Raw genomic sequence first — 12,094 nt, forward strand, 5'->3', positions numbered from 1 at the left:
TATATGTGACAGATATTGCAACTACATGCAGTATCTTTGGAGAAACATTGGATTACGGTTATGAATGATTTATGTATCGCTGTAGATTATATGCAGTTCTGGCGGCAGGGACGGTTGTGTTTAGCTCCTCCAGGAACTAATAACAGTAGGGGGTGATTAAGGTGAATCACTCAGGTTGTAAACACCTCCAGAGAGGTACCATCCCCTGAGGAGGCTTATGTATCCTGGTTCAAACTGGGTTTTCCAAATACCAATAGACAAAGGAGGGGCTTTTGGCATAACAAAGCTTCATTTAAAATGACTCAGGGCTTTCTTTCTGATCCAGGACCTTCTCTCCAAGGGGAACCCCACCCTTGCAGAAGGGTTGGAAAGACTTTGGCCTGCTAGGGCCCCATAAGACTGATGGGTGACTCCTGGTGTGTTTAGTGTGTGTTTAAATCTGTTTATTGTTTTTATTACATTTTCTCTGTAATGTTTTTGCATTAAAAAAAAGGACACTTGCTTAGACAGAGCTGTGTGATAACTTGTAACTGCTGGCAATACGCTGGTCACAGCCCTTGGAGAGAAAGCACAGGTTCTAGCCTTTAGGCAAACTGGCTTGCTGGAGGTATCACAGTGTAAATCAGGGAGCTGTGCAGCCTAACTCCTGCCTCTCTCCTGCCCGCCCCCGCCCCAGTTCAGAAGAAAGTGAAACAAGATTCCCTACCCATAGACACATGATGGCTGGAGGCCTGACACCTGATTGGGCATGCCTGGAGTAGACCATGGAAGTGGGAAATATACGTGAAATTACCCTGAAGCTGTGACAATATATATTACTCATTACAGTATATACACAGAGAGAGCCCCCCCCCACCAAACCTCTAACTTTTGGACATCTACATAAAACTCAAAAATTGCTACCAATAAACCTTGAAAGTGAAATTAATAAACCCTGAAAAACAGAAACCCTAATTATAGTGAAGCTGCCATGAAGGATATTTTGTCCAGCTAACTATAAACAAGGAATAATACACTAACTTTGATGTGATAAGGAAACTCCTTTTAATCTTGTTGGGTCTTTTATTTTTTTTAATCAGAGGTCAAGAAATTATTATGCTCTAATTTAATTAGCGGTTCCAGGCTTGAAACACAAAGCCTGCTATGTCATTTAGCCTGCCACGCACAGTGCTGGTGTCTGCTTACTTCTTTTTTTGCAAAACTCCCACCTAGGCTAGAGAGGAACAATAGTGGTTTTCATCACTTGCTTGTTTAATGTTTCACGCTTACTGCTCACATAAGGCAAGATACTGTATCTTGCACAAAAATAACCAGTTCTATTGAAAGGATCATGTATTGTTGTTCCTAATGTGGGCAAGGGGTGCTGAAGGCAAATAGGACAGCTTGCGTGCACATTCAGTGAAGCAGTGGTCTCCCTTGTACCATGAACATAATATGCAAAGAGCATCTTTGAGGTCAGGCAGGATTAGTACAACTTCCTACTGGCTTGGCCTGAGGGAAGATGATCTTTTGAGACATATGGTAGAGCTTTGCCTCCCACTTCCATCTCCTAAAAGTGGGACTAAACTGTAAGCTATGCAAAGAGGAACTTCCAGGAGGTGTGGCAGTTGCTCACGCACAATGAGAGTTCTGGTTCGAAACTCATCAACGATAACGTGTATGACAAACACAGCGACTCCCGACATTGAATAGGAGACTCTAAGCATCAGCTGTATTATGATGTCTGGACACAATCCCATTGATGCTACTCTGGGAGAAAGTCACTGGTATGTATTCTTTTGAATAGTACCTTCTTCAAATAACTGCTATTAACCTAGTGGCCAATCTGTGTTTGAGTAAAATGGGTGAATCTCTACTCTTTCAACTTCTGTATCAACTCTGTTCACTTTCCCACTAAGGTACCAGTCTCTCAGGAACCTGTGCAAATGAGTCCTTTGTTTGCAGCACCAATTTAACATAGTGCTAAATCCAGCTTTGTGCTGCACAAGTGTCTTTAGCAAGGAAGAGGGCTTGGGCAGACCATTCACATACACACAGCAGTAAAGCAGCTTATGTACCTAGCATTCATGAGAGCAGTAGACAAGGAAATCGTCTTGCCTTTGCCCACCACAACCCCAGCACAGTATATAGCCTGTTAGCTAAGGTGTCTGGTCAGGCCCTTTGCGGGCTAGCAAAGGGCTGTGAAGTCTTGGTCCGTGACTCAGTCTCCTAGGTATTGCAGTTATACAGATAAATAATGTCTACTACCATCTACTGCATGCAGCTCATCACATGGTGGCTAATTGCCCTTGTCCATTCTATCCTGTGGCATTAAGATGAACCCACTCTCACATTTCCAGCATCACTCCACTCAGGGCAGGATTTCACTACCAGAGTCAGTGATATTTCATGAAAACTCCACTCATATGTGACCTGGCCAAGGGCAATTATTAAGTGGTCCTTATTACTCCGTGATAACATCTTCCTCTTTTAAAGCTGGAAGAAAATAAACTGCAGAGAGTGTTTCTAATGGAATTCTGTGTCAGACATCTCCAGAAGCAACATATGCTCTGCTTTTTTTGTGTCGTAGTTCCGTACGTTTGATCCCTGCAAGCAGCTGTGGTGTAGCCATCCCGATAACCCTTACTTCTGCAAAACAAAGAAGGGACCGCCACTGGATGGGACTATGTGCGCGCCTGGAAAGGTGAGACTATATATCACATTTTTTTATGCTATAGGACGTACATGTATGTGTTCGCGCATTTGGGGGATTTCATCAGGGAATCTAGGAAGAAGATGGCGTTGCTCTTTCTGGTTTGACCTTGTCTGAATTTGTGTGCAATCTGGTCCACTCATTTCAGAGGCAATACAAAAAAGGACCACAACAGTGGTAAGATTGGAGACTAAGACTTATGAAGAGAAAATGTTCACTAGTAGTCCTCAAACTATGGTTCACTGCAGACCACCTAGAAAAGACTGTCAAAGTTGTGAATTGGGAGGATTGTGTGGATGTGATTCAAGTGCAGATGCCAGTGTCTTGTAAAGTGGTCTACAGAATAATGGATTTGGATAGTCATTGTTATATAGTATAAAAAAGAGAATGCACAAAGAGGGGCTTAGTATCTTAATACCTTTCAAGTCAGTAGCTCATAATATTTGGCCATTGCCGTTTTTCATCTCTAAAAACTTTAACTCATTCATCCTCACATCACTCGAAAAAAAGTATTTTAATCTAACTGAATGGAGGGGGGAAACTGAGGAAGAGAGTTTAAGTGTTTAGCTCAAAGCTGTAGGGGAAGTCAAGTTGAGAGTTTGCTTAGACCTAAGGCATTCCAGGGGCCCCAGTTTGGCCAAAAGCGTTGGCTTTTGAATTGCTAGTAAAAATCTAATTATCTAAGAGATGGGATAATCTGAGCTGTGAAGAAAAGTCAAGAGAGAAAATAAGGTTGCAACAACATGAGGTCTGGAGCTAGAGAGTTGTGTTGATCTGTACTATGTAACATCTGTCTAGCGATCTAACCCATTTTCAGTACCAGTCCCTGTAGCATCTAAGCATCGATAGATCTGTACTTATTTGCAAATCATAGTGATATGGCCACAAGAGGGGTTATTCATTTGTAAACAATCTGTCATAAGGTGTGGTTGTGTTTACACCACTAGTGATGCTTATTGGCAGCCATGGCAACAGAAAGCAATAAGATTTCAGAGATTACAGTTGAACTAAGCCCACAGTAACGATAGTCAGGGCAGCCCAAATGTAAGTATAAGCGTGGGGAAAGCACAGCAGGTGTGGGAATTCAGGCTGGATGCCATTCAAAGAGTCAGGTGCCTATGTCTACAGTAGCCCCATCTTTGTTTTCTCTGCTCAGTCTCTCTGCAGGATTCTTCAGTAGGCTTCAGCTCCCTCTTTTATGACACTTCCACAGCTCCTATACCCCTACAATCACCCCTACAGTGCATTACACAGCACCATCAGAAGACACACAAATTCAGCAGTGGCCATGACACATGAGAGAGGCTCCCTTAGCTTTTGAGTCTTTTGACAGCTGCTTCAAAGGAGGATGGGATTATGAGACCTATTCAAGGGCACCAAGATGAGAGCAGCTAGTGACTATTATGAGGGTAGAAGCCAGGGCCCATTGTGAACGCTATGGGGGGAAATATTGGAGGCTTATTTAGTGGTTTGCAGGGAGCGAAGGGAAATATTAGGAGTTTTGGAAGTGGGGAGAGAAACTTACAGATGGCAAAGGTTTGGGCTAGTTCCTATTCTTTTGAAACTACACTTTATTCAGCCCTACCATATAGTAATTATCAGTTACCCTTTTACAGACCTAACTGTATGCTCATTAAGGGTCTGATCCCCAAACCCATTAACGTTAATGGAAACACTCCTCCTGACATCCTTGGGCTTTGGAACAATCAGTCTATACAATGACCCTTTCGGGGCAGTGTTACTACTTGGAAAGGATTTTTCTAGAGGGTGTTAAAGGCGAGATACCGTTTCCCTGATGGACATCATAATTTATACAACAAGTAAATCATGTTAGTAGCTGCTGCTGTGGTTTGAAACCTCTCTTTTTGGATAAAAATGTCTTGTGGTTCTAAATTCTTTCCCCCTGTACACTGTGGTCTGCTGGAACCCAATCTCTTTTCTTTTTCTCCTCCCCAGATGATTCCTATTATGTAACACCATATTGCCTGTGGGAAATGTATCAATAAAACTTGAAAAATAAAATCCCAAACCTAAGACAATATTTTAGTTAATTAGCCAGGACTTTATTTTTGGTTAAAAATATAAAATTAGCTATTTATGCAATTAATAAATCTAACAAATGCAGTATTGAACATAATCTATACTGGAAAATGGTTACTTGTTTAACTGTTATTACTGTATAGCACAAAATTTGAATGTCAAAATAATTAAATAAATGTTATAAAAACATGAGTTTTATTCCAAATATGTTGGAGACAGGCTTTTGAATGGACAAAGCACATCAGAACAAACTTTACTAATTGAACCTGCCTCGGTTGATGAGAAGGATGGAGGTCTCTCCTATTTCTCTATTCTATGACTGTAGTTAAGCATTTTTATGTTACCAGATTGGTAGTGAGCAGAGATAGAAAGAGAACTGGCAAAATGGAGCCATCCATAATAACTCGCAGGAGAAGGTTGAGTTTTGACTCCAATCAAAATTATACCCGTTGGTTATATTGAAGATAGTAATTATATTGTAGATAGTAAGTGAATTGTTTGTTGTTCTCTTAACAAACTGGCACCTTTTGGAACAGCTGGTACTACTTTATGCATTTGGGATGAAGTCCTGGCTTCACTGAAGACAATAGCAAAACTCCCATTTCACCATCGGTAGTTTACTTCATTAGACAATTAGTTAAGATAAGGGATAGCTGCCATTTTGTCACTTGCTAAGTGTTCAACATTCCTTTCTTGTGTCCTACCTTGAAGCATGTCAGCCTTTAATAATTTGGAGCTTCATATGGAAGAAGGTTAAAAAACCCTAGAACTTCATCTTTTCTCCGACAATAAACACTACTTTGCATGGTCTTCCATGTTTCACATGGATGGACATAATACACGTGTCTAAGGTCTGTAACATGATTTTGTATTAAATATTTTTTATGAAACCAGAGAAAAATATAATTATTTTCCTTTTGCTAGCTCTCCCTTCCTCATGGCCCATCAGTTCATTTTAGTACTTCACACAAAAATTGGAAGAAACAAAGGACATTAACAAACTACAATAGCCTTGCACTTGCAACGATATGGTTAAGGATCAGCCAATGTTTCCATCATAAACAAAGATCTTCAGAATTTTATGTACCTCAGCTGAGATGTTGCATACTGAGTTTCAGACCAGAGAAAAATTTTATAGCTAACTGTATAAATTGGCTATTTTTATAGTTCAGGGGAGATGCAAGAGTTTATGCATATTTTGAAGCTTTAGTGGATAATAGAATTATAAACATCTTATCCCTAAGGACACCGTTCCGGATTTTTTTGGTAAACATTTTGTATTCTTCCAAGAGATCCTTAGAAAATTATATAAAATTAAAAAATATGTTAACTAGTATTCAGAAGACTGAGCTGAAGTTTTCTTCACAATAGCATGAGTTTTAAAAGTGTCCTTAAATTTGAATTTGCTGGCTCTAAATTTGAACAATATATTTATCAGGAAAGTGATGGTACTTGGTGGTTCTGAATACAGGCAAATCAGCTAAACTCCCTGCCATCTTTTCCTTGCCTCTTTGCCCTCTATTTTTTAGCCTCTTTTTTGATGCATGTACTGTCATCACCCACTTTGGACCATACCAAGATCTCTGTTCTATAACAGATTATGTTGTGAGGGTGTGATTGTACCATTCACACAGTACATAGAGATGAGAGTCAAGCCCTACCTTTGCAATTTCCTTTTATATGAAATGGAAGGTCACACATTCCTTACTACCTGATCAGAGTCTGAGGAAGAGGAAAATAACTTGAAACTTTGTCCACATATTTTCTTTGGAATAATGTCAGGCAAAAAAGGAACAACCATCAATAATCAACTAAAGTTGTTGGTTCAAAAAGATCCATTTGTTTTGCATTTCTGAGATTTGCAGCTATCAGCATTAATTCCCAGTCCCCATTTTAAGATGGGCCAATCTAAACACTACTGGTGTGTCATGAAAACATTCTGGCTTTGCAGCAGCCGAAGGAACTGAATGCCAGAAATGGTTGTGATGTTGCTTTGGAGACTAACCAGACTTAAAGGACAAAGATTTTCACCAGAGTGTTGCTTGCAGAGTACTGATAGCTGCTCTCTGAACTTTTCTAACCTCAGTCGATGTTACTGAACAGAATCTAATCTAGCCTGTTCTCTCCTTCACTGAAGGAACTGTCAGGGGACCAAGACTACCTACGATAGAGACAAGATAACTAGAATGTTTTCAGCAGATGTTGTACAGCAGCATAATAGTCTTTGTTCTGAATTCTCAGCCCATATCTTAGACACAGTTCTAAGATTAAGTAATGAAAGGAGGACAAACTGTTAAATTTTCTAATGTCTTACATATTTGTCTGATCCAGCAAGCTTTACCAAAACTCATCCATAGTTTCCAGCAGCAATCTTTTGCCTGTCAGTTTATCTTCAAATGCTTCCATTTGAAGTCCAATATACTTGTAGGAATTATTGGGAATAATTACTCTAAAGAGTTAGATTTTGCCACTTCCCGCACTTTCAAATGGATTTCCATTGGGCAAATGGAGAAATGTAACCCATTGTATTTTGTTCATTTGCAATAGGCTGACAATTCACTCTTTTTAGCGATGAAATGACAAAATATTTTCCTGGCTTCCTCCTTCTCAGGCGGAAAAGGAAATATTACTGTGAAAAACCCTGCCTTTTGTCATGCAAAATATTATTTTTTGTTACATATATTGTTTTGCATTGCAGCAAAATCTAATTTTTAACAGCACTGAGGGAGGTCTGAGCAAGGAGGAATTGCAGGATCTGGCCCTATACTGCTTTTTAAAAAACTTTGATCTTGCAAGGATTTACGTATGCACTTAATACTGTGCAATCTGAGCAGTCCCATTAACTTTCATGAGACTACTCCCATGTGTAAAGTGAAGCATGTGCACAGATCCTTGTGGGATAGGAGTCTTAATATGAAGTTGAATATATTGCATAAATTGCATTGTAAGATCTGCAGATAAGGAGCAACTATAAAAAGCTTAGATCTTCTTAATGCCTGTTGACCTAAAAAAGCATATGCTTTCCAGCTGATGATTTATTTACTTGTATCTGAGTCTCTTAGCCCCGCTGTTAGCCTCAGGCTTCTCCAACTGCATGAAATCATTGTAAATCTATTGGCAGGGTTTTTAAACTAGTATTTTTTGGTTGAGACATTTGCTTTGGCTTAGGCAAGCTAGCCCTTTCCCATGAGAAAGAAACAAGAAATAAGAGCATTCATGCAAGGAGATTGTATGCTACAATCCATCTGCTTTCTACAGAGAGTAGTGCGAAGGCTTATGCCACCTGGCACTCTTTTATTTTGTTGTTAGAGAGGTAAGAACTCTCCTATCTTTCAGTGCCAATGAAGTTGACATTATTCTTGAATTTTGACACACAAACCAAAGATCAAAGTACACAGTTGACCTAGCAGCTATTTTCCTCTCTTGCACCATTTTAACAAGAAGATGATCCAAGCTGACCCTTTCTTTTTCCCTCCTTCATAAAAGCAAGGAATTTATTAAATATTGAAATTAAAAGATATTGTAAAAAAATTGACCAAGAAAAAAGTATTTTGACAAGGCTAATATGCACTTGAGACAGTCCAGATAGTTTCCCAGTGAGAAAACAGACCTCCACTTCTCTAGGAGACAGTCGGATAAGTTAGTCACCACAGGCAGAGAGAATACTTGACTCGCCACTCAAAGAAACTTTTATTGGCTTGCAGAGCCCATTGTTATGGGACAGCCTTCACTTTATCCCTCACAACTAAATATGCTTCAACAGATGGAACAGGTTGGCCCAGACCTGCAATGCTCTGCCATGATGGGGAAGTCTAATAAATCTCTCCATGGTAGGATCTCAGCACAGCATGGAGGAGGTTGAGAAGCACAAACCCTAACATACAGACAGACTTTGGGACTATCTTACAAATGTTTGGGCTGAAAAACAGGGATATGCCCTAAATAGAGCAAGCAATTCCTGTCTCTTATGACCGGATCGGACACAGAAAGAAGGTTTACCAGCCCTTTCTTGCAGATTAATTTGGAAATGCCAGTGTCTCTTAGAACAGGGTTCTCACCCTTTTTTTCTTTCTGAGGCCCCCAACATGCTATGAAAACACCACAGCCCACCTGTGCCACAGCAGCTGTTTTTCTGCATCTAAAAGCCAAGGCTGGCATTATGGGAAAGCAAGCAGGGCAATTGCCTGGGGCCCCATGTCACAGGGACCCCCGCGAAGCTAAGCTGCTCGGGCTTTGACTTCCGCCCCGGGTGGTGAGGTGAGGGCAGTGTGGACTTTCTCCCTGGGCCCCAATAAGTCTAACGCCATCCCTGTTTGTCGGACCTCCTGAAAGCTGCTTGTGGACCCCCAGGGGGCCGCGGACCCCTGGTTGAGAACTGCTGCCTTAGCAACACAGTGGCTCCTTCTTGGCATGTACACTTTTTGATTCAAAGAACAGCTGAAATCAGCTGTGGAACCTTTTACTGTACTAGATTTAAACTTCCTCTCCTGGAAATTGCACTTGTTTTTGACTATCCCTTCTGCCAGAAAAAGCGGCGAGACTACAAGCAGAGTTGTCTCCTCATCCACTCAGAAAACAGTTTACATTTACCCTCCCTTTTTTTCCTTCTTACCAAAAAACGGTTTGTGCTTTAATGTCAGTTGCATAATTAAAATGAAAAGCTCTGTTTTTGCTAGGAATAGAGGTTCCAATTGGCGCTTTTCCAGCTGACTAAGAAGTTAAATGGGTTAATGGTGGGAAGCAAAGAATCCAGGTTCCTTCATTACACTGGAGATCAAGCTATTTATATTTGACATCCTCACGCTCCTTCCCCCTTGCAAATGTAATACTGTGCTGGATTCTGTTACAGATCTTGTTCTCCTGTGCAAGCTCCCCCTGCAAACTCCTTTCAACCCAAAACAAGAATTGGCAGAGCTGGAGATGACTCATTTTGCATGTTTCTTGATGGCTAAACTTCAGCTTCCATGTTTACCATGTGGAGACTGGCAATCAACATAGGACTAACTGCTCCAGTGAAAATTGAGACAGCTTCTTTCCCTTGAGCAACAATGCCAACAGTGCTTCACTTCTATTAACTCACCATTTTGTGAGCCCTGTCCGTACTTTAGATGGGTGATTTTCATAGTGGTTGCATCCTACCCCCTATCTCCTGCTTCTGGCTGAAAAAAACAGGGAAAAGTTTAAACCATGGCATCACTTTTTGGGGGAGTGCTGCATCACTTTCCCCTCCCCTCTCCTCTGCCCCCGGAGTTCAAGCACCAGATCATTTCATAGTAAGCTGTAAATATGTAGCTGATCTCATAAAGGCTGAGAGAGTCAGAGAATAAGGTGTAAATTCACACCTGATGGTTCAAAGCTTTGATGATGAGAGAAGGATTTTTAGATAATTGCAGACCAGGAAATATTGAATATCATCTTCTCTCAAACAAGGTTGAAAGTGGACTGACAGCCTGATGCATGCTTCCATGCAGGCCCCAGCCACCCTTCAACTGTTGTTCAGACTAAGCCACCCTTCCAGACTGGCATCACTAGGGAATCTGAGAAGGGTGCAGCACTGAACTTTCAAATTCTTGTGAAGCATGAGAGAATTAGCAGTCATGACATGAGGCCAGAGAAGATTCACCATAAATGGATTGTGTGGGTAACCCACCTCCTTCATAAAGCTTTTCAGCAATAATGTGTACATGCTACTATTTGTTTCTTAAATTCATTGCTGTCTGTATTCATGTCTTTAGATGAGAGCCCTCCGGAGCAGAGATTTGTTTTTTGTTAGGTAGAGTTTACCTGTGTTAGAGCCCAATATACATATAGTCCAGTGCCCCAGTTTTGCTTTGACATAAGGCATCTGGCATAGAGGACCAAATACTGATGCCACTGAGTAGTTGAGATCTCAATGATACTGTCCAGTTATTACTTGATGTTAGTAAGGGTGTTGGAATCTGGCCCTTACTGACTCTCATGCTCCTCTGGAATGAATGTGATCCCTTAATTATGTTTTGATGTAGAGTATTTTACAGTCATGATAGAGAATCAACATCTTAAACCCTGTTTCTCCTCTGTTTTTGTGAGCTGTTGTCTAACCAAATTACTGACACAATAAATCATCTGAATAGCAATTCAAAGTCACTAAACAATTCAGCAAATCAGTGAAATACATCATATCACAATTTTACTAATTATTCTCCTTTTTATTTACTTTATTGATGACTGTCCATCACTTCTAAGAATTAGTCTTCCTGAGCACTAATCACTCTACGCTTTAAGGAAGCTTTTGTGTTCTAAATCTTCTCTTTTTGTTTTTGCTGGCAGCATGCATTTGGCCATATGCTCTGCTTATACTGGATGCCAAATTCTTGGATTCTCAGGCTTGTTAAGCTGTGTAAAATGTTGTTGTTGATTTGAATGAGAAGAAAAGTAAGTGAATGATTACACTTGTTGTTATGGCCATCTGTGTGTGAGAACCAGGCCTCTCACTTGACAGGAACTGTTAAAACAGACAAACTGTGTAAAATAATTAAAATATTAAAATATCTTCTGGCACCCACATTTCATCAGTGTGACTTTTATAGGAATGATGAAAAGTAAGGGACAAATTCTACTGTCCTTAACTGAGGAAAAACTCCGATTAACTTCAGGGCCAAATTCTCCGGTCCTTAAGGAAGATTCCCACTGAAGTATTAGGGGGGTCTCATTGAAGAGGGGAGGGGAGAAAGTTGAAAAGACAGAAACTTATTAGTGTTTAGCAAAGGGGCAGCTTTCAAACTCTTTAGGACCACTATACTTTTGGATTTGAAATTGAATCAGAAACCATAGAGCCGTGGAGACAGTGAGGCATGGATTAAGCTAGTAGAGCAGAGGTGGGCAAACTCGGCCCGTGGGCCCGTCCTGCCTGGCCCCTGAGCTCCCTCTGTCCCCCCTTCCCTGCAGCGCGTCTTGTGCCTGCCCACCTCCCAGGCTTTCAACAAGCCTGTCCTGCCGCTCTGAGCAGCCTGGTAAGGGAGCAGGGGTAGTGGGGGACAGGAGGTTCCGGGGGGCAGTCACGGGACAGGGGGTGGTCAGATGGGGCGGAGGTTTGGGGAGGGGGGCTGTCAGGAGACAGGGAGCAGGGGGGGTTGGATGGGGGTGGGGTCCTGGGTGGTCCTGATGGCGGGGGGGACAGGGAGCAGGGGGGGTTGGATAGGGGGTGGGGTTCTGGGGGGCAGTTAGGGACGGGGGTCCCAGGAGGGGATGGTCAGGGGACAAGAAGTAGGGGGGGTGGATGGGTCAGGGGTCCTGGGGGGCTTGTCAGGGGGCAGGGGTGTGGATAGGGGTTGGGGCGGTCAGGGGACAAGGAGCAGGGGGGCTTAGATAGGTGGTGGGGTC

At 41.7% G+C, this 12,094-nt stretch overlaps 1 protein-coding gene across 14 annotated transcripts in view; it reads left to right on the forward strand.

Moving 5' to 3' along the window:
* ADAMTS2 (ADAM metallopeptidase with thrombospondin type 1 motif 2) overlaps window positions 1-12,094 on the forward strand; it is a 261,487-nt gene that overhangs the window by 214,718 nt on the left and 34,675 nt on the right. For 13 of the 14 annotated variants that reach the window (XM_043552886.1, XM_043552885.1, XM_037906201.2 and 10 more), the window contains one exon: window positions 2,570-2,683. The exons of the other annotated variant lie outside the window; for it this stretch is intronic. In XM_043552886.1, the coding sequence (XP_043408821.1) occupies window positions 2,570-2,683 (114 nt within the window). The remainder of the gene's footprint in view (window positions 1-2,569; window positions 2,684-12,094) is intronic. 14 annotated transcript variants of the gene reach the window in all.

This window comes from Chelonia mydas, chromosome 8, assembly GCF_015237465.2.
Source record: "Chelonia mydas isolate rCheMyd1 chromosome 8, rCheMyd1.pri.v2, whole genome shotgun sequence".
NCBI lineage: Eukaryota > Metazoa > Chordata > Testudines > Cheloniidae > Chelonia > Chelonia mydas.